Raw genomic sequence first — 19,610 nt, 5'->3', positions numbered from 1 at the left:
AACATGGATCAGAAAAATAAAAACTTTTATAACAAAATATAACCGACTGAACAAATATTTCCACTGGCCAAAGCAAGTACAAAAAACTCTAAACTCTTTTAACACTTTGACAAAATTCAAACCTTTCGCTTTCCTACACCCATGATAACACCGACTCCTCCTCGCCTGTGTGTCCGCAGTGGGGTGGGTCTGACCCGGGCTCACTTTGAGAAGCAGCCGCCTTCAAACCTGCGGAAGTCCAACTTCTTCCACTTCGTCTTGGCTCTGTACGACCGGCAGGGCCAGCCGGTGGAGATCGAGAGGACCAACTTTGTGGACTTCATCGAGAAGGAGAAGGTTGGTGAATGGGCTAATCATTTTATGTTCTGATTTATTTTCAGATGATTCATTTTCTTAAGGGCCTGCTTGCTTTTTCTTATACTTGTCTCGTTACTGTTGTTCAAATACATTTATTTTAATTAATGTCACGTTACATTTGTAATGGCTTTACTATTTTGAAATTGTTATTATTATTATTATTATTATTATTATTATTATTTATAATAATAATATTAGTAATAATTATAATATTATAATGTAGTGCATTTTAACTGGTTTAAACCTCAATAAATTATTAAACACCTACCCTAATTTTTTCTTCGATCCTCTTGTAAATCTGAAGAAAAATAAACCCACGTTTTGACGTTTGAAATCATTTAAATTTGCAGCTCGTATCCACACAGGCACTTGTTGTCTGCGGCCGGCCCTTCTCATCAGTTACGACTCGTTTAAATGAGATTAAATGTTCATGTTGGACCTATTCGCTCTGTAACCGTTAATTGCAGAGGAATTTAACACCACAGTCATGAGTGCACGTGGTAAAATTGTCCAGAGCTGTTGCACGTGAACATAAATCACGTCTTTAATTCACATGTGGCCGCTGTGAACGATCCAATAAGTTTGAATGAGCGTAGAGCTACTTCTTTAATTTGTCCTAAAATTTCAATAAACAGCTCAGTGTGTGTGTGTGTGTGTGTGTGTGTGTGTGTGTGTGTGTGTGTGTGTGTGTGTGTGTGTGTGTGTGTGTGTGTGTGTGTGTGTGTATGTTTTGTTAAGGAGACAAGCGGAGAAAAGACCAATAACGGGATTCATTACCGACTGCAGCTTCTGTACAGTAACGGTGAGTGACACACACTTACACACACTCTTACAGCACATTGGTTTGATTGGCTGTTGTCTCCTGTAATGATCAGAATAGGCTCTCAGGGAGCAGCTGATGTATTTTATCAGATTTAATGTGCAGACATGTGGAGCAGAGGGCCAACAGGCTGCCGTACTTCGTTTATGTCTCACACACTGCAGGGTTATATTTCCAAACTGAGCCATTTCAACAATTTCAGGGGAAAATGTCACAATTAAGGAGCAGCTGTTGCAGGAAATTTCTGTCCAGCAGCGTAATGTCTTCATCCCTGTCACTGTCCCTGAATGAGTGTGTCCACACTGCAGTGGGCTGTGTGTGTGTTCACACGTTGTAGTGGTGGCTGCTGTGGATTGTGGTTTGCAGGCCTATCAGCAGGGGAAACAACATCAACTGGCAGGAAAATCACAGCTGCAGCCTACACTGAGGTTAAAACTTGCTGCTGACTGCCATTATTGATTTTTATATCACTTGCATGTATAAATGGATGTAGCAAAACGTTTCTTGGCGCTATTAACTGTAAGGTTCACATATTTAACAGCTTAAGGTGCCGTTAATGGATGTGTAATGGGTTCAGAGTTTTCTGGAGCAGAGGGTCAAGGGTGTAAGAATAGACTGTGTCACATGTTCTACAAATTGCTAAGCCTTTGGTAATAACTTATCAAAACTGGCTCAACTCAGGCTCAGAATTACTAAAAAAAACAAGAAGATGTTGAGAATAATACATTTTTTTTAAAGTGAGCTGACGTATCTTTGCTTTAAACATAAAAAAGTGTCAGAAAAAAAAATTACTTTTAAAAATTATTGTATTTATTTTTGCACACACATGAAATGCATAAATAGCAACAACTATTTGAATTGAAGACACTTAAAAGCAGCTCCTTCAGCAGAGTTAACAACCATTTGAACCTCTTTGTACTCAACTATTGCTTTATTTTCCCTATTTGAGGCCTAAAGAAACCAAATAATGCCACAAAATGTCACAGAAACAGTTGTTTTTAATACCACTTAACAATTTAATCACATATTTTTTTATCTTCTTGTGACATTTTTAAGTTAAAACACTTCTTTCCGTGACTCTTTGTCTGAGCTGCTTCTCCGTTGCTTAAGTGAGCAAAAATGGTGCAATGTCCTACTTTGTTCTAATTAAATGAAGTTTATACTCTTCTTTTGTCTCCTGCATCTCAACAGGCATCAGAACAGAGCAAGACTTATACGTTCGACTCATAGACTCCATGACTAAACAGGTAAACACACACACACACACACACACACACACACACACACACACACACACACACAAACACACACACACACACACACACACACACACACGCACACACACACACACACTCTTTCTCACACTGTCACCTCTCCTGTTACCTCCCTGACAATGAGCTGCTCCACTGATCCGCCTGTACTCCGCCGCCTTCCTCTTTCTACATGTTCTTGCGCTCACAAAAGCATTTATGTGTGTCGGTGTGATACAGTGGGTGGGTGTCTCCTCAGTTGTGTATGTGTATGTGTGGGTGGGGGCACACACAGACATACACTGCATGGCTTCAGGCGTTCTCACATGTTCTCCTCTCGCTGTGATTAGAGCGTGGAGGCAGCGAGGAACAGGGGCAGAGCGCTGCTGCTGCTGCTGCTGCTCACAAGAAGCAAGTGGAAAAGATATAACGGCACCTCTGGGATTTGGTCTGCCGAGCAGCAAGTGCTTTCTGATCGGATCCAATTTTTCTGTTAATGTTAGTGTTTTTGTTGATATGAAGCTTTGTGAGTGAGACAGAGAGACAGTCAGAGGACAGACAGACGCTTTTAGTGTTTGTGATTTATTTTCCACAGGTAAACACTTAGAGTGAGGACTGATATTAATGTTAGAGTACAAGAAAGTAAGAGTTGTCTATCTGTGTGTGTGTGTGTGTGTGTGTGTGTGTGTGTGTGTGTGTGTGTGTGTGTGTGTGTGTGTGTGTGTGTGTGTGTGTGTTTGTGACTGTGTGTGTGTGTGTGTGTGTGTGTGTGTGTGTGTGTGTGTGTTTGTGTGTGTGTGTGTGTGTGTGTGTGTGTGTGTGTGTGTGTGTGTGTATGTGTGTGTATGTGTTAATGATAGTTAGGAGAGCCAAGAAGCCATGCTATGCTCCCAATACGTGCTAATGTGACTCCAGGCCCTGATAGTCTCACATTTCTGCTACAAGCCTGCACCACATACTTTGTGTGTGTGTGTGTGTGTGTGTGTGTGTGTGTGTGTGTGTGTGTGTGTGTGTGTGTGTGTGTGTGTGTGTGTGTGTGTGTACGCGCGCACGCACCCATGTGCGTAAGCGGGCCTGGCAGGCCTAAGGGACCACACTGTTCACTAATAACTCTGTTTAGCTTGTGCGTAGTGGGGTGATGGCCAGCTACACACATGCGCACACACACTTAACAGGACCATGCAGAGTTCATTTAGAAAAAGGGGAAGGAATTTTGAGACCCCCCCCCCCCCCCCCCCCCCCCCACACACACACACACACACACACACACACACACACACAGTAGTAACATGCTTGCTGTTGTCATTTTTTAAACCTTCATAAAGAGATTTCTAATTTTGAAGAGAGAAAGTCATTACTCCTGTAAGAGAGGTGCATGAGATGTGTGCAGGTGTGTCCTGCACCTGTGGGCATCCTCCTGTGTGTCTGCTGGTCTTTGCATGTGTGTGTCTGTGTGTGTGTGGTAGGCGGTTGTTTATGTGTTTGATAGTTTAAGAGAAGCAGGACTAGAAAAAGCACTTTTCAGGTTTTGCCGTGTGTGTGTGTATGTCTCAGCTTAGCTCGGGCTAACTTGCACATGGAGAAATAACTTTTCTGTGTGTGTTTTTGTGTGTATGTGTGTGTGACTGTGTTACTCCCAGCGGTGAAGAAATGAGACACTAACAGGTGGTCAAACCAAAACAGTCGGATGCTTGGCTTAGGTGGTGAAGTCATAGCTACTGTCTCACTAACCAGATACATACACACTAACACACACACCACACATCACACTCACTGGTTTCAGCTGCTGTTGTTTTACTAAACTTAAACTGAAGTTCCTCAGGAGACAGAGAATGAGAGAGAAAACTTATTAAAGTTACTTTTTAAGGTTATATTTTGGGCTTTTTTTCCCACTTCTTTTGTTGGGACACCCTGAGACAGACAGTGGACAGACAGACAGGCAGCAAATGGTCAGGCTGCTGCATCAAGGACTAAAACTAGCTGAGCCAGTGGTTGATGGAGATCTGTACATTTGCAAATAATGTGCCATGCATCAATATCAGCATCTGTTGTTTATTTGATGTCTTGCATCTATCTGACTTGTTTTGATTCAAAGAAGGAAGTGTTTTTTTTAAGCCAGAAAGAGTCATCTGTTGGATAAATTTTGATTTGTTGTCATGGTCAGACATGGAAGAAATTTGCATCCATCTCTTGGAAAAATCAGAGACATACAGTTTGTGAAACAAACTTCTAGCAGCTTTGTTTTCACAACCACTGTGTCTTTGAATTGTACCACAACATGCTATTTTTAGGTGTCAGAGGTTCAGAGTCACTGGCTGTAATCAGTCAAATGTGAACTGTGTGTAAAAAAAAAACTACCAAATCACAAGGACAGGCCCAGGTCAGAATGAGACAGGCTTCTTCAGTTTGATGTGCACTGCAAAAACTGAAATCTTATCAAGTGTTTTTGTCTTATTTTCAGTAGAAAATTCCTTTTTAGACTCAATATGAACCAATTTCACATGACCAATCCAGAAAAATGTCTTGTTTTAAGTTATTTAAGGACAAAAATGAGGTCTGAATTGCTCTTAACCAGTAAAAAAAAATCTGCCAATGGAACAAGAGAAAAGTTACTTTATATTTAGACATTATTCTATTCTCAAGGAAATTTTCAAGCAATTTTTTCTTGTTAAATTGGCAGATTTTTTTTGTTGGTTACAAGCGATTCAAACCTCATTTTTGTACTCTGATAACTTGAAACAAGACATTTTTCTGGATTGATAAGTTGAAAGTGGCTCATATCAAGTATAATAAGACAATTTTTACTTTAAAAAAGACGAAAACACTTGATAAGATTTCAGTTTTTGCAGTGTGTGCACTGGGTAACTTTTGCAGACCATCTATGAGACTCAAATTCTGCTTTTAGTGCTTCATTTGCAAATAGGAAACCAAGCAACATTTGAGAATTTAATAAGACTGATCCGTCTAAGACATTTTCTATGAGTGACTGCACTGACTGTGTAGAAAGTGATGACTCTGTGTTTCAAATCAATAACGAGCCGTATTCACATTTTATCTCCACTTCCTTATTTCTGTCCCCATAATGCTGTTTTTCATATAAGCAAAAGCTAAAGATCTTCAGTGTTTTAAGTTTCAGGCTTGTGTCAGTGCTGTCAAGCATGAAAATACATGCTAAGTGTTGTGTTGTCTGGTAAATATAACTGACTCTAAACTCATATCACTGACTCTGTTTATTTCTGACTGTGGGTCTTCTGCCTACGCAGATGTTTGGCAGAGAAAGCTGCCACTTGAGTCTGACATCCTGCTGTTCTTGTGTCTACCTGTGTGTGTTTGTGTTGAGAAGGCCGGTGTATTTGAGTTAAACAGAGGAGGATGTGGAGGAGGAGGAGAGCACCTCCTATAGTCTTCAGAAGCAGATTTGGGCGTGTGGTTGATCACGACTCTGTCCCAGGCAATAAAGCGTCTGTCACTGCGGCCCCGTCGGATCACTAGCTCCCGAGTCGACCTGACACTAACGCAGGAGGAAGTGTGTTCCCCCGCTTAACGGCTCCTTGTTTACACGCCGTGCTTGTCACGCTGCTTCAAAGGTGGAGGAGCGAGAGGTGGAGATGCTGCATGAAAGGCCTGGAGAGGAGGAGAGAGGGAGGAGACGGGGGAGGAAATAAAGCAGAGGGAAGATAAGAGCGGAGCAGCAGAGGTGACAGTGCGACGAAGAAGTCGGGGAAAATGTAGGCCTGGATGGTGGAGGAAGTTACTCACACAGGAACCGGTCGCAAGTGTGGAAGTGTCTTTTTTAAATGACTCTTTCTTTGAGCAGTTGTCTCAGCATGTCAGAGCAAGTGATATTAGAAAACCAAAGAGATCACTTTAGGGTGCATTTTCTATGATTGGCAACTTTTTATGGTCTGAAAGAAGAAAAGGGAAACCCCCACTTGGAGGCCATAAAAGCCAAAACAAGAAGGATTGTTAGGTTTGGCACATCAGCCCCAAAGTACCATGTTAACTACAAGTTTTTTTCATTTAAAATAAACATTTAAGACTCTTGATAAACCACCTTACACTTCGCTGACCTCTTTTGAGTTTTTGGAGTAGAGCTCCGTTTTATCAGACCTGATTCTGTTCAGAAAGATAAATAGACTCACCCAAACCAAAGTGTGAAGGATTTCTCGTGAGTGTGTTGGAGTCTGTGAGAGAAAGATCCAACAGAGGTTGCGATGGCAGAGATGCATGTTTGTCCAGTGAGGAAACAAGTTCAGAGGAAGTTGTCTGACCCTCTCTCGTTCACAGACAGAGCTGTGACTCATACGGCACATTTCATCATTTATTGCTGTCTTTTCCTGCAGTTCCCACACTCAGATCTGCTTTCATTGAGCTGTAATTTGAAAGTAAATATTAAAGTTATAAATTTGGAAAGACGAGATCAGAGGAGCAGTTTCAGATGTTGTGTCCGTTGGATGAACGTCAGTGTTGTGTTAACAGGAGCATCTTTGCTTTGGCTGCACAGCTGAAATATTTCCAGCGTTGAATCTTGTTTTTCTCTCTGAAAGATGAATTTGCTGCACATTCAGCCACCACCGCACATCTGCCTCTCTCTGCTGGTATAACTGTCACCTAGCAGATAGATCTGACTCTTTAAATGTCAGCTCTGCACTTTTCTCTGGATTCTTTTTGTTTTTGTGTTTCACTGCTCACTGAGCATGCTCAAACCTGGAGTCCTGCCCCCTCCTGCAGGCTCCAGGCTCAGGTGTCGATACATTTCCTTCAGAGGTTTTAAGATTGGGCTTTATGCACATGCATGGAAAATTATAACTGACAGTGGCCCGGGGCCCGAGACAAGTGAGGGGCTCCAATTCCAGAAAACACGGAGGGTCCTGGAGACAAGGAGCTGTTAGTTAAAACGGCTTTAGGCTACAGTATTATTGTATCAGCTCCCTCTGAGTGTATCTGCACACCATTAATGCTGCAAAGCTCCAAGCTAGTTTTCTGAGGACTTGAGTTTTACAAATGAGGGACTCACCCGGCACTCAGCTCAAGCTGTGGCCCCATATGGTACACACTGGCCCCAGGGCCCCTACTGGGACACACAGGAGAGACTTTTACATAAGTCATCTCACTTTTGTCAGCATCAGCTGTAGTGTTGCTCAGCCTTCTCTCTATGAAATGACCTTTATTTACACACTAAACCGTGGCAGCAGGTTGTCTGAGCACCAGGTGAGGACGATTAAGGAGGACTGAGAAACTTTTTCACCGCTACAGGAGAGAAAGTGAGCTTGTCACTCAGTGAGAGATGCTGCAGTTGGGATCGACAGATCAAACAGACTGGAATAGACCAAAGACTGACAGGTCGAGTGTATAGATTGATGGATGGCTTAGCAGTGTGTGACTTTGCTTTTGCTTTTTTCAGAGCTTTCTTACCTGATGGTGGAATATTGTTTAATGGAAGTAAGCAAAGCTACAGCTGGAATATCAAACAGACATTTGGGCACTGCTTTGAGAAAATGACACCTGAGTCTTTTTTTCTTCTGTTCTACAGATTCATGTCATCAGCATCCGGGCAGATTAAAAAAAATATCTATACTTGATTTGCATGTGAATGAGGGGAGTGTGTGTGTTGATGCAGCACTATGTTAGTCTGTGTGTGTGATTATGTAGTTTTCAACCTAAGTAGAAACTAACATCGGTGCCTGATTCTCCAAAACTGATGTCAAGAAATGAACATGTTGCAGCTGAAGCAAGAAAAAAATCAAATACCTGCAGGTTGGAAATCATCATTGTGTTTCCCACAATGCACTTCTGCGAACCATCATCACTTTCCTTTAGCTGCAGAGTGCAGTGATGTTATGTGAGAACATGCAAATAAGTTTTTCTGCACCTGATTACTGATGCAGAACATGGCTGGCATTGATCAGAGGTTTGACTGTCAGTGATTTCTTGACTTACACTCATGAGATACAATAAGACAAACAGCAAAGAATTGATCCTACCTGATTTTTTTTTTGTGAGAAGTTACTGTGTGGAGTGTTGAAATAGTATTTTTCTTATAGTGCTGCCTCCCCATGAGCGAATGATCATTGATATTCATCCTTCATCTGGAATAACTTTGTTTTGGGCTTTGCTGGAAAAGTTTGGCAACAGGATGAGTGGCTTTTTTTCCATCAGATACTTTTCTTTGCACAAAATGTTTTGTACTCATAGCTGATACTGAAGCAGGATTAGCCAAAATACGTATTTTTGTTGAAATACTGTTGTAGGAGCTGAAAAACCAGTACTCAGTTTAGTGTTACCCCCCTGGTCTTTCAGGATGAAAGTGTTTAACTATGTGTATTTATATCATTCAGGCACTTAATCATAATGACACTGGGACTGTTTTTGGCACATAAGTCAGGTTCATCAAGTCAGCTGTTTAAAGCTAAACCAGAAGCTCAAAACAAGAGTCAATACATCAGCAGAATTAGCTGTTTGGCTTTGGCAGAGAAGAATTGGTAAACGCAGTCAGCTCTCTTGCTAGTAAACATAAATAAACAGGCTTTGTGGAGTCACAGTGCAGAAGTATGAACAAGGCCTAACAACGAGGGATGCTCACGAAGTCTTGGTCCTGGAAAAAATGCCTAGACGGCACCAGAATCAACACAATGTAAAATTTTCTCATCTGGCTTTTAATCACATTTTTCAGAGAATAACACATCAGCCACACCGCACCTGGTAACATGCTCCTGTGTGAAGAGCATGGGCCCTGTTGTTGTCCTCATAGATGCTGCCTTAAAGCCTCAAAAAGGTTTTCAGCTGCAATTAAGGCGTCTGCAGGAATTAAAATTTGCTTCTGTTTCAGCAGAAGTGCTGAACCTGCTGCAGAAGCTATTCTGTGTAAAATCATTCGTGTGGTAACTTTTTAAATTAAAAAAAAATCTCTATCATTTTAGGTCAAAGTTTTATCTGAATTTTTTTTTTCATTCCCTTCATTTTAATCTGTTGGGGATGAGCACACTTGACACCACACTTGACTTTAAAAGCTCGAGGTGACTGGATTTGAGCTCTTTTTTCTTTTTTTGCTGTCTGTGAGCTAACAATATGTTTTCTTTCCTCTCTCTCTCCACAGCCAATTGTCTATGAAGGCCAAGACAAGAACCCAGAGATGTGCAGGGTGCTGCTGACACACGAGATCATGTGCAGGTAAAGGATCAGGGCATCAGATCTGCATCCTCCTCCTCTAGCCTGTGCTTCTGCTTCTTATATTTTCTCTTTTAACACATTCGCAGAAAGTTTCCACCAATCACTTCTCTGTACTCGATACATTTCTTATTTTGTCATCCTCGTTAACCTCCCTACACGCATACACACACCCATGTTCTCACACACATGAAGCTGTTTGAGTTGAGGAAGATGAGTTTTTAGCTTTCAGAGTCGTTGCTTTAATTATAATCTAAAGATGAATTTCCTTTTGGAAGTAGGTTGAAAGGAAAGAGCTCTATTTATAGAGGCGTTTTACCAACCCATCCTATACACTGGAAAATCTGTGTGTGTGTGTGTGTGTGTGTGTGTGTGTGTGTGGGGATGCATGCATAGCATGTGTGTGTGCATATGTGTGTAAGTGTGAGGCGCCTGGTTAATTAGGACACAGAGAAACTCATTAGTCAATCTGAACCCTCCTGTTGTTTCATGGCTAACAAATGGGCCTTCCTGCACAATCTGACTATAAAATATAGGCAGGGTCTCACACTCTCTCATACACACACACACACGCACACACACAAACACAGGACACAAAGAAGTATGCATATGCACGCACCACAGTTGTAAAAATTCAAATTTAGCACATGAATTAAGTTGTTCTTATTCCCTGACCTTGTCACTGAACAACTTTAAGTGTAACAATATAAATTGGGGTTCATCTATATGCACATGCAGGGCCTTTAGCCGTGAAATCAGGAACACTAATATTTTATTCCACAGCTCGCCAGATTTTCCTGCAGCGCTTTATGGAGAACACATTGAAATTCTGATACGATTTACAGGGAATTCATAAACAAATGCGTTTTAGTAACAGATTTTATGGAAAAATGTTGCTGTTTATCATGCAGGGAATGCATCATTGACACAGATAACCTCTTTCTGTTAAATCTACTGTATACATAAACTTCTACAGTAGAGAGGAGTGGTGTTAAGTACAACACCGACTCGTCAGCAGCAGCAGCAGCTGAGGTCAAAGTTACAGCCGTTTCTCCGTGTTCTCACACGCTGGATCTGCAGCGAGGCCTCACACACAACACACATACATGTAACACACGAACAAAGAGCGCAGGGCGTCCATTAATCAGTGTGGCTCATTGTCACAGTGCTGCTATTAGCCATATGCTCGCAGCCAATCTGCCAGAACACAAAGCGGCGGTGCAAACCTGTTTGGAGCTCTGCCACGAACACATGAGAGGTTTCACTTAGGAACGGACGACAGAGACAACTGCGACATGTTTATCATGTGTTTCACAGGACTTTTGCTTTTAATTTGTATATCTCTCTGAAAGCAAAAAGTCAAACCTTTTTCTAAAAGTGAAGTTTGATTACTTCTTACAGCTCTGTCTAGTGGTAGTTTCTGCAGCAGCTGATGTTTGCACAGAGGACTCAACAGTTTTCTAATGTGTTTGAGTCCCTGTGAGGAGACTTTACTTCGTTAAGAAGCAGACTGACATTAATTATAATGTCTCTTAATGAGCTGCTATAGAAAACAAGATCATCAGAGCCAAGACTGCCAATTCTGTGTCTGCTTTTAGTGCCTCTGACCAGGTAGCCCCAGGACAAACAAACAAAAGAAACATAATTTTTTGTGTTTTTTTACAGCAAATATGTGCGATAAGCAAAACAGACATTGGTAAATGGTGCCACTTTATCCACTGGGGGGGCAAAATTAACCCAAAGCACAAGTTTGCCATGCACTGGATAGCTGATATATGTTTTCTCTCTTTTACAACGGGTTCTTAGGGCCACAGTGGAAAAAAAAAAAAAAAAAAAAAAAGAAGAAGAAAAAGTCTGAATTCTAAAAGATTAAATTTATGAATTTAAGAGAATTGAGGTGTAATGATAAGAAAATGAAGTCTGATTTTCCACATATGGCTAACCTATGTGATTGCTGAAATATCATAATGAAAAACACTGGTGAACGGCAGTTAAAGAAGCGCTTTAATCCTCTGTTGTCCAACATACAACACTGAGTTTGAACTTGGCTGTAAACATTTGCAATGACTGGCTTATGGGGTGATAAAATGATAAATGCTTTCCTTAAAAACCTGTTTTAAAGAAAATTTTAAAAATGTATTCTAACCCCCTTGAGGATTAATGTTCCACAGGCAGCTAAAGATGTATTTTGGCCCTTTTTAAAATGTCTGCTCTCATGAAATCATCAACAGGAAAATCATTGCTAATTTTTAAGAAGTTGCAAGAATAAAATCTAAAATGTTTTTTTTAATTTAATTCAATTTTTTGTATATACTTTGATTCACTTTGTCTGATACTGATTTGTGGTAATGTCAGAAAGCTTTAAAAAATAATACAGATATAAAAGAAAAAAGAAAGAGAATAAAAAAAACAACAAAAATATAAGAGAAGAAATCATAATAAGAACAAACTGTGAGACATGGGGTGGTTCTCCACCACAAATACAAACACAAGACGATTTAGAATCGGAACCAGAATTAGAATCAGCTTTATTGGCCAAGTATTTACAAGAATACAAGGAATTTGACTCTGGTTTAAACTGCACTCTCTCAGTACAATTGTTGTGAATAGAAAGACACTAGAGAAACACTAAATATTACAAAAAGTAGAAAAAATAGAGCTTAAGTAGTAGAGAAAAATAATAATATCTACAATATTAAATAAAGAACTTTGTACAGAGTAGAATAAAAGTATATACACAATTTAACCTAAAGAATATTGCACTGAATAAATGTCATAAAGATGTGCAATTTGCAATAGAGAAATGGAAGATGAATGTGCAAAGAAGAAACAAACAGGCTGTAGCTGTACATGAGGTAAAAAGGAAAGTTTAGAAGAGATGTTAGTTCTCCATTTACTCCAGAAGTGAAGTACCTGAAGTTTATTTTCCTAAAGTTTCAGAGAAAAAGTGATTTGTATATATTTCATAGACTACATCATACTAGTCTTTAACTGATGGAGTAACTGGCTGGAGCCATTTCTTTGTTATTATTGCCTTTCTGGCTGCAATGCTAAAGATTCCAAATAAGTAATGAGTTTTTTGGCTTGTAGATAGATGCAGGTTATCAACAAAGAGTTGTTCCCATTCAATGATGACACTTGATCCAAAGTTACTTGTTTTTTAAATAAGTATTTTCTGCATTGAAAGACAAAAAAAAAACTTGAGTAAAAGGTGTCAATGATGTCTAATTTAAAAGATATGACAATATATAATATTCTGACCAGCCTCCCTGCAGGATCTAGTAACTAATACAGATTACACAGATTAAAAACAAAATATGAAGAAAGGCAAAAAAAAAAAAAACTTATCAGGAACTCATCCCCTTTCTACCAAGAGAGTATGTGCAACATGCAAACATCTTTAGACTGACAGTTTTTGTTATCACAAATGTGCAGAGAGCAGGCAGTGGGCAGTGGTTGTATTTACACGCAACACATTGTGTTGTGGAATATGGGATGTGGAACGTTAGCTTACAGTTGGATTTAAGTATGCACCAAATCAACATCATCAACTTTTAATAATAATAATAATAATAATAATAATAATAATAATAATAATAATAATAATAATAATAATAATACATTTTATTTCAAGGCGCCTTCCAAGACACCCAAGGACACCGTACAAAACACAGTTTAAAAGCATTTCAACAGAAATTAAAACAAGAAAATGGATAAAAGTTTAAAAAAAAAAATTATTTAAAAGATAAGATGGATGGGGGACAGTCAGGTTGAGTAGGCCAGGCAGACTAGATGGGTCTTGAGGTGGGCTTTATTTGAACTTGAGAAATCGTAGTGGAGCAGTCCTCACTAACAAAGATACTAAGTCAACTTACACACTTTCTTAAAGGACAGATGAAGGATCAGAAGCTCAAAACAGATGTTCAAAATGTGTGAAAGTTAAAAGTGAGATGACGTCGAGGAGCTGCTGTAACTTGTTTCAGGAGTCGGAGGCAGAATAACAAAAATCAGGCTCAGACCAAACATGTTAAAGTGACTGGTGACTGGTTATATCCTTTGTAGAAGAAAAAAGCCTCAGATTTCTAATTCAAAATACAACAAAACCTGGAAAAGCAACAAATCATGGCAGAGTGCCTGATTGTTGGCCTTCCTTTGGTATTAATTTATAGTTTTTACAATAAGAACAAATGAAAGTGGCATCTTCAGTTCATGCCTGTGTGACTCTATTGTTTAAAAATGTGACTCTGTGTATGAGTGTGTGTGAGTGTGTGTGTGTGCACAGCAGGAGGAGGGGTGTGTGTGTGCAGAGGAGAGCAGATGATTAGATCACCAGGATCCACAGCAATAAGTGCTACATTACCCCGATCCCACCCCTCATTCTCCTCCTCACCCCCCCTCCATTTACTACATCCTCCACCCTGCTCCCGTCTCCTCTCCCTCCACTGTCCTCCCTTAATCTTCTCATCTCCCCTCCTCCTCCTCTTCCTCACCCCTTATCTCCAGCTCTGCGAACATCTCGCTGGTGCTGCCACGGTCCCACAGAGTGACCCAGTTCACGGGGCTGCAGACAGGAAGTGACAGAGAGCAGAAAGAGAGGAGTTAGACAGAAGAGACAATGTACGGGGTGTAACGTATCAGCCTTTCTTTCCTCCTCTGCCATCTGTGACAGAGGGAAACCCGAGACATCTCCCCTTCCTCTTCCTCCCACCCAAACCTCTCCTTTCTCCCCTCCTCTTGTTTTAGCGTTCCCTCCCACGCTCACCCTTTCACTCTCCTCCTGCTTACACCTTTATTCATAATTGATGCACACAGGAAAGCTTTGACACACTCCAACTACAGATGTGTGAGTTGTGGGGCACATGCCAGGTTTTTTTTGTTTTGTTTTGTCTTTTTCTTTTGTGTGTCCCACCCACTCTTCTGAGCCTCAGGCCTCTTCAATCCTGCTCCACCCTCCTCCTCCTCCTCCTCCTCCTACTCACCTGTTCATCAGTACAATTAGGATTGACTGGGAGTTGTCTGATACTGTTCCAAAAGTGATGCATGGCAAGTCTGCACCCTGAATTAATCAATATGTGAGTCTTTAGAGGTTCTTACCACAGATTGTGTTGCTGCACATGTAAATCAAGCACACACACGTGCTCAGATATTGTCTTGTTGGTTGTTGGAAATAAAGTAGAAACAGAAAAGAAGACCAATGTATAATCTGATGTTTTATTGACCCGTCAGTCCCTTCTCCCTCAACAATAACACTGCCTCACTTTTTGTCGACCCCTGGTGCTTAAAAGTTGTTCTGCTGATTGTACAGGGCTCTGCTACATTTCTATAACAGTGCTGAAACAACTCCTTGGAGAGATACTGTAAATATCAAATCACATCATATCAGAGGGCCTGTGGTAATGCGTAAAACATGGATGAGTTGCACCCCTCAAGTAGGATAGATTGAAATCTTTCAACAAAACTCAGTTTTTCTTCATTCTCGTTCTGCCGCCATGAATATTTTACTGTATCCAACTATTGTCTCAAGGCTGTAAGCTGAACTTTCAGTGTGAAATTCATCACGTGATATCAACAATGGGAGCACAGTGGTTTCTGAGATTGGGATGGAAAAGTGCTGTATGACCTCAGGGACTTTCTGCAGGAACTAGGAACTATCTGCTTTATGACAAGAGGAACCAGAGTTTAGAGTCAATGCTGGGGTAACTGATCCACTACTTAAAAAGGTCCTGCCTGGGGGACAGTACTTCCTAGAGGTCCACAAGCTGTGGTGGGGGGAGGGACTTAAGCTGAATGTTTCTGATTGGTCCGACACTTGCAGTGTTTTCATGTTTAAATGACTGCAGCTATATGGAAACAACAATGTGAGAAACTCAAGGAGAGCACCCCAAGACATGAAAACTGTAAATACAAATAGAAATTGTAATTTCTGAAGTCTCACCCAGTCTTATCTTTTTCTGAAAATGAAAGACCTAAAGGAAAACATCTAATTTGAAATTCTGACAAAAGCTTGTATACAACAAAACAAAAATGTTTATTTCATTAAAAAGAAACTACAAATGATAGAACCAAAGGTAATCAGTCTACTTGGTGGTGGTCTACTTGTTTTCCTACAGCTCTATATTGTCGACTGTTACCAATCTCTGCTGGGAATTATAGAAATAAAACTTCAGGGCCCCATACAGATCTTGATCCACCTCAAACTGGGGTGACATATCTCATTTAATAACTACCGTATCTGAAATGGGTAAGCTCACGAGCTGGCTTGTCCTCTTAAAAACTTCCTTTCTTTCATATCCTGCTTTACTTTCTGTGTCGTGTACGTCTATTTTTATCTGAGCTGTCAGTGAGGACCTGCTCAGCTCTGCAGTTTTTCCCTTTAAGCTCGTTTCTTACAGATTTGATCAGTTTTCTGTGAATTTGGTGCTAAGTTCAAAACATTGATACAGACGTAATATTCTGAAACACTCCCATCCTAACATCTGAACCTGTACTCCTGTGTAATGTACTGTACCACTGAGTCTTCTTCTTCTACTGTTTCCTCTTTCTGCAGTCGGTGCTGTGACAAGAAGAGCTGCGGGAACCGTAATGAGACACCTTCAGACCCCGTTATCATTGACAGGTACTGCCTCTCACTCAGTCTCAGTCTTTCTCTCTCACACACACACACAGACACACACACACACACACACACACACACACTTGATGAGTTGACCTGTTTGAATGGCAGTGTATGACAGACTGTTTGCATGTTTTCATGATCAGCTGTCGCTCCTGAAATAGCAGCTCTTCAGGTTTAAACCACAGCTTCTGATGGAAGAAGCTGTGACACCAAATCTTTGGATCTCTGAGTCAAACAGCAGGACTCATGCGTGGTGCGGAGCCCGTTAAAGTAGCAGGAAATAGAGGTCCACGTGAACCTTTTATGAATCAATTTAGCTGTACGGGGGGCACATAAATGCACATGAGTTTGCACCTCATATCTGTCAGATTCATGCACATGCACTCACACAAAATCCTCTTCAGATTTCAGTAAACCAACGTTACTCAGATGTGTCTCCACGACGTAACACAAACGACAGAGCTGTTTACGAGCACAAGCTGTCTTCAGTTTTCTGCCACTTTTTTCCCACCTGTCTGTCTGATTCTTTCTTCTTTCTGTCTGTCTCTCTGTCTGTTGAGGTGGAGGACTGAAGTTATCCTTCCCTTACCCCCTCCTCCTCCTCCTCCTCCTTCTCCTCCTCCTCCTCCTCCTCTTTTCCTCTGTCTCTCCTGTAGCAGCAGCAGCACAGAAAAATGGGTCACGAGCAAAGAAAAAAGTGACAGAGAAAAACTGAAATGAGATCCATCCTCATTTTAATCTGATTTCTCCTTTGCAGTCGTTTTAACCCTCTGTGAGCAGATTTTTCTGCGTGGAAAACTGTCGATGTGTGTTTGGAAGCTGATTCCCCTCCCTTACACCACACAGTCAGGGAAAACAGTGATCAAAAAACACCCTAACTCATGGTTAGTCTAAATTTTAAACACATCTATCTAAAAAATGAAGGAATTTTATTTTGATTTGAACCATAAGGCCTGATGTGGAGTAAAAAAGTTAGGATTGAGTTACTGAATTTGATAAAGAAAAGAATCTCAGCGCTCATTTCTCAGCTTTTCATCAGTGGGAGCAGAGGTGGGAGTCTGTTCCTGAGGTTGTAGTGACTATCGAAGTAAGAGATGCTCATTCTTTTAGCATAATCTTATTTAAAAAGTTGGTTTGTGAGTTATGAGTGTTTTCAACTTCTTAAATGATTTAGTTTAATTAGAAAGTTTGATCTCTTTTATAACAGAAAATCTTCTGGAAAATAGGGCCCACCCTAAAAATGTGCTTAAGTATCCTCCTGGGTCGATCTTAGCCTTGAAACATAAAGAAAACAACTCAAAACTTTTTCATTTTAGTATTTTTAGGACAAGAACAAGTTTGTACAGTTTTTTTAATTCGGCATATTTCAGAGGGACATAAAAACATCATGAAATGATGTTTAAAAATCATTCAGATTGACCATTCAATAAAGAGACTGAATATAAACATATTGAAATGTGGTGACACAGTGTGAAAAATAATCCCAGAAGTTACAGTTTAGTTTTAAATTATTACAGACACTTATACACAGCCTGCTCAGATCATTAGTACAAACACTCAGACCTGCAAAAAATCTCTTTTATTTGTCTTTTCCTAAAATCAAAGAGTGCATACAGCACAGTTTTTACTTTCCTTTTCCCTGAAGATGCTTCCTCACACTCTGAACACAAGAGCCTCATTTTAAGGTGAACTGGTGCAGTTGCATTGAGCCTTGTTGAATGACAAATCCATCCTCTGTTCTTACAAAGATCTTGAGTCATATTTGTTGTGATGGTGATATAGAAGAGGCTAAAGATCGCAAACACAGCTCCTGCTCAGGTCCACAAATTTTTCACAACACAAAAAATTAACCTGCAAAATATAAACATCTCGATTTAAGGAAATAGCACTTATTGTCCTTTTCTTTCTGACAGAGGAGGATTCTGACCTTTTTTCTTACAAAGATTTTTAATACAACCTGGGGACTTTTTTCATCCATTGGAGTAACATCTAAAACAGCTGTGACAGGAAGGATTGCAGGATACGTAAAACATTGTTTTTCTGGTGTTTCATTCAAGATTTAGTCAAATCAAGTAAATCATGAAATGTTTTAAAGACAAATGCCAATTTATTTTTTTATTTTTTTATAAATAATTAGGTCAGGGTGTGTGAAAAGTTTACATTTATAAGTCTAGGAGTGCAAATGTTCAAAGATTCACCTTCCTCACCTATATTTGTTTTTAAGGCATTAACATTAACTCATAAAGAGATGTTTGAAAAAGCTATTTTTTGGAGTGTGTGCAGGACGTTATAGTGTCTTCTGTTTTCGTTGGCTATCTTTAACACTTCAGCTTACACTCTATTATGACTTTGCTGTCTTTGTGTGTGTCTGTGTCTGTGTGTTAAAAGTTAGTTTTGTCTCTTGTTTGGCCCCTGAGAGAAAACGTGTGGAAAGTAAAGGATAAACACGTAAGTTGTGACACAAGTATTGGGCATAATCATCATTTGCAACAAACTACTGCTGGATTATAATGGAGCAGAATTGTGTGGGGCTGGGGAAGTGTGTGTGTCTCTGTGTATGTGAACGTGTGTGTTTTTTATGTCTGGAAGAGAGGAGCAGAGTGAATTGTGGGAGATGTCAGGGAACTTGGTCAGGATGGAATGTCAAGGTTACCGTGGATACCGTGGGATACTTCCTGTTGCCCCCTCCTCTCCACTTTGCAGTGGTTCACAGCCTCTACGCGTAACATCTGGAACTCTGCTGTCCGACCGAACATGTGGAGAGACGGAGGAAAAATAAGAGCTATGATCGTGTCACTGCTGGTAAACAGGCAAATATTTTCACAGTCCATCTCAAATCATGTGTACTCTTCTCTTTTTATGGTTATAGGCTGCGTTTTAAAACCTATAAAAGGATGTCTGCAGGGGACAAGTTTGCACATAGTTAACTTAAGTAGTAGTTGGTATTTTCAGTAGCTGAGAGCACGCTGAACACAAGCAAACATCTCCCCATGGCTCACACAGCTCTTTGTTCGTATTTCAGTCTTGTAGAGACAGAGTCAGTCAGAACCTCTCTCGTCATAAGAGTCAGAAAGCAGTAAGTGATATTTGGTGGCAGTATGGCTGTGTTATAAAAGCTCTGTGTCCTTCTACATGCTACTGTGAAAAGCCAAACCTTTGGTTGGGATGTCCTGTACTGACACAATGCTTAAATTTTGATGCACGACTCAGTTTTTTCTCAGTTCCAAATTCGCTGTGCTGTTTGTCTGCAACTCATAAAGAAGGGTGACACATCCCTGCCTCCTCTTGAAGACAAAACACATCTCCGGGACACATTTATAAAGTCTTGATCTGATCATTAGATATTGGTAACTGGAGTCATGGTGTTATCTTCATAGACTGTATATAGAGTGGACAGCAT

General features: G+C 40.3%; 1 protein-coding gene across 3 annotated transcripts in view; it reads left to right on the top strand.

Moving 5' to 3' along the window:
* Positions 1-19,610, top strand: part of LOC141791571 (transcription factor COE1-like) — a 103,538-nt gene that overhangs the window by 744 nt on the left and 83,184 nt on the right. For 2 of the 3 annotated variants that reach the window (XM_074672137.1, XM_074672135.1), the window contains exons 2-6: positions 180-336; positions 1,096-1,159; positions 2,369-2,424; positions 9,524-9,597; positions 16,142-16,210. In XM_074672137.1, the coding sequence (XP_074528238.1) occupies positions 180-336; positions 1,096-1,159; positions 2,369-2,424; positions 9,524-9,597; positions 16,142-16,210 (420 nt within the window). The remainder of the gene's footprint in view (positions 1-179; positions 337-1,095; positions 1,160-2,368; positions 2,425-9,523; positions 9,598-16,141; positions 16,211-19,610) is intronic. The other variant, XM_074672136.1, reaches the window with a different exon arrangement.

This window comes from Halichoeres trimaculatus, unplaced genomic scaffold, assembly GCF_033239565.1.
Source record: "Halichoeres trimaculatus isolate MK-OKI-2021-1 unplaced genomic scaffold, fHalTri1.1 fHalTri1_scaffold_6, whole genome shotgun sequence".
Taxonomy (NCBI): Eukaryota; Metazoa; Chordata; class Actinopteri; order Labriformes; family Labridae; genus Halichoeres; species Halichoeres trimaculatus.
Note: the sequence above shows the minus strand (reverse complement) of the source record. Positions and strands in the feature narration are given on the sequence as shown.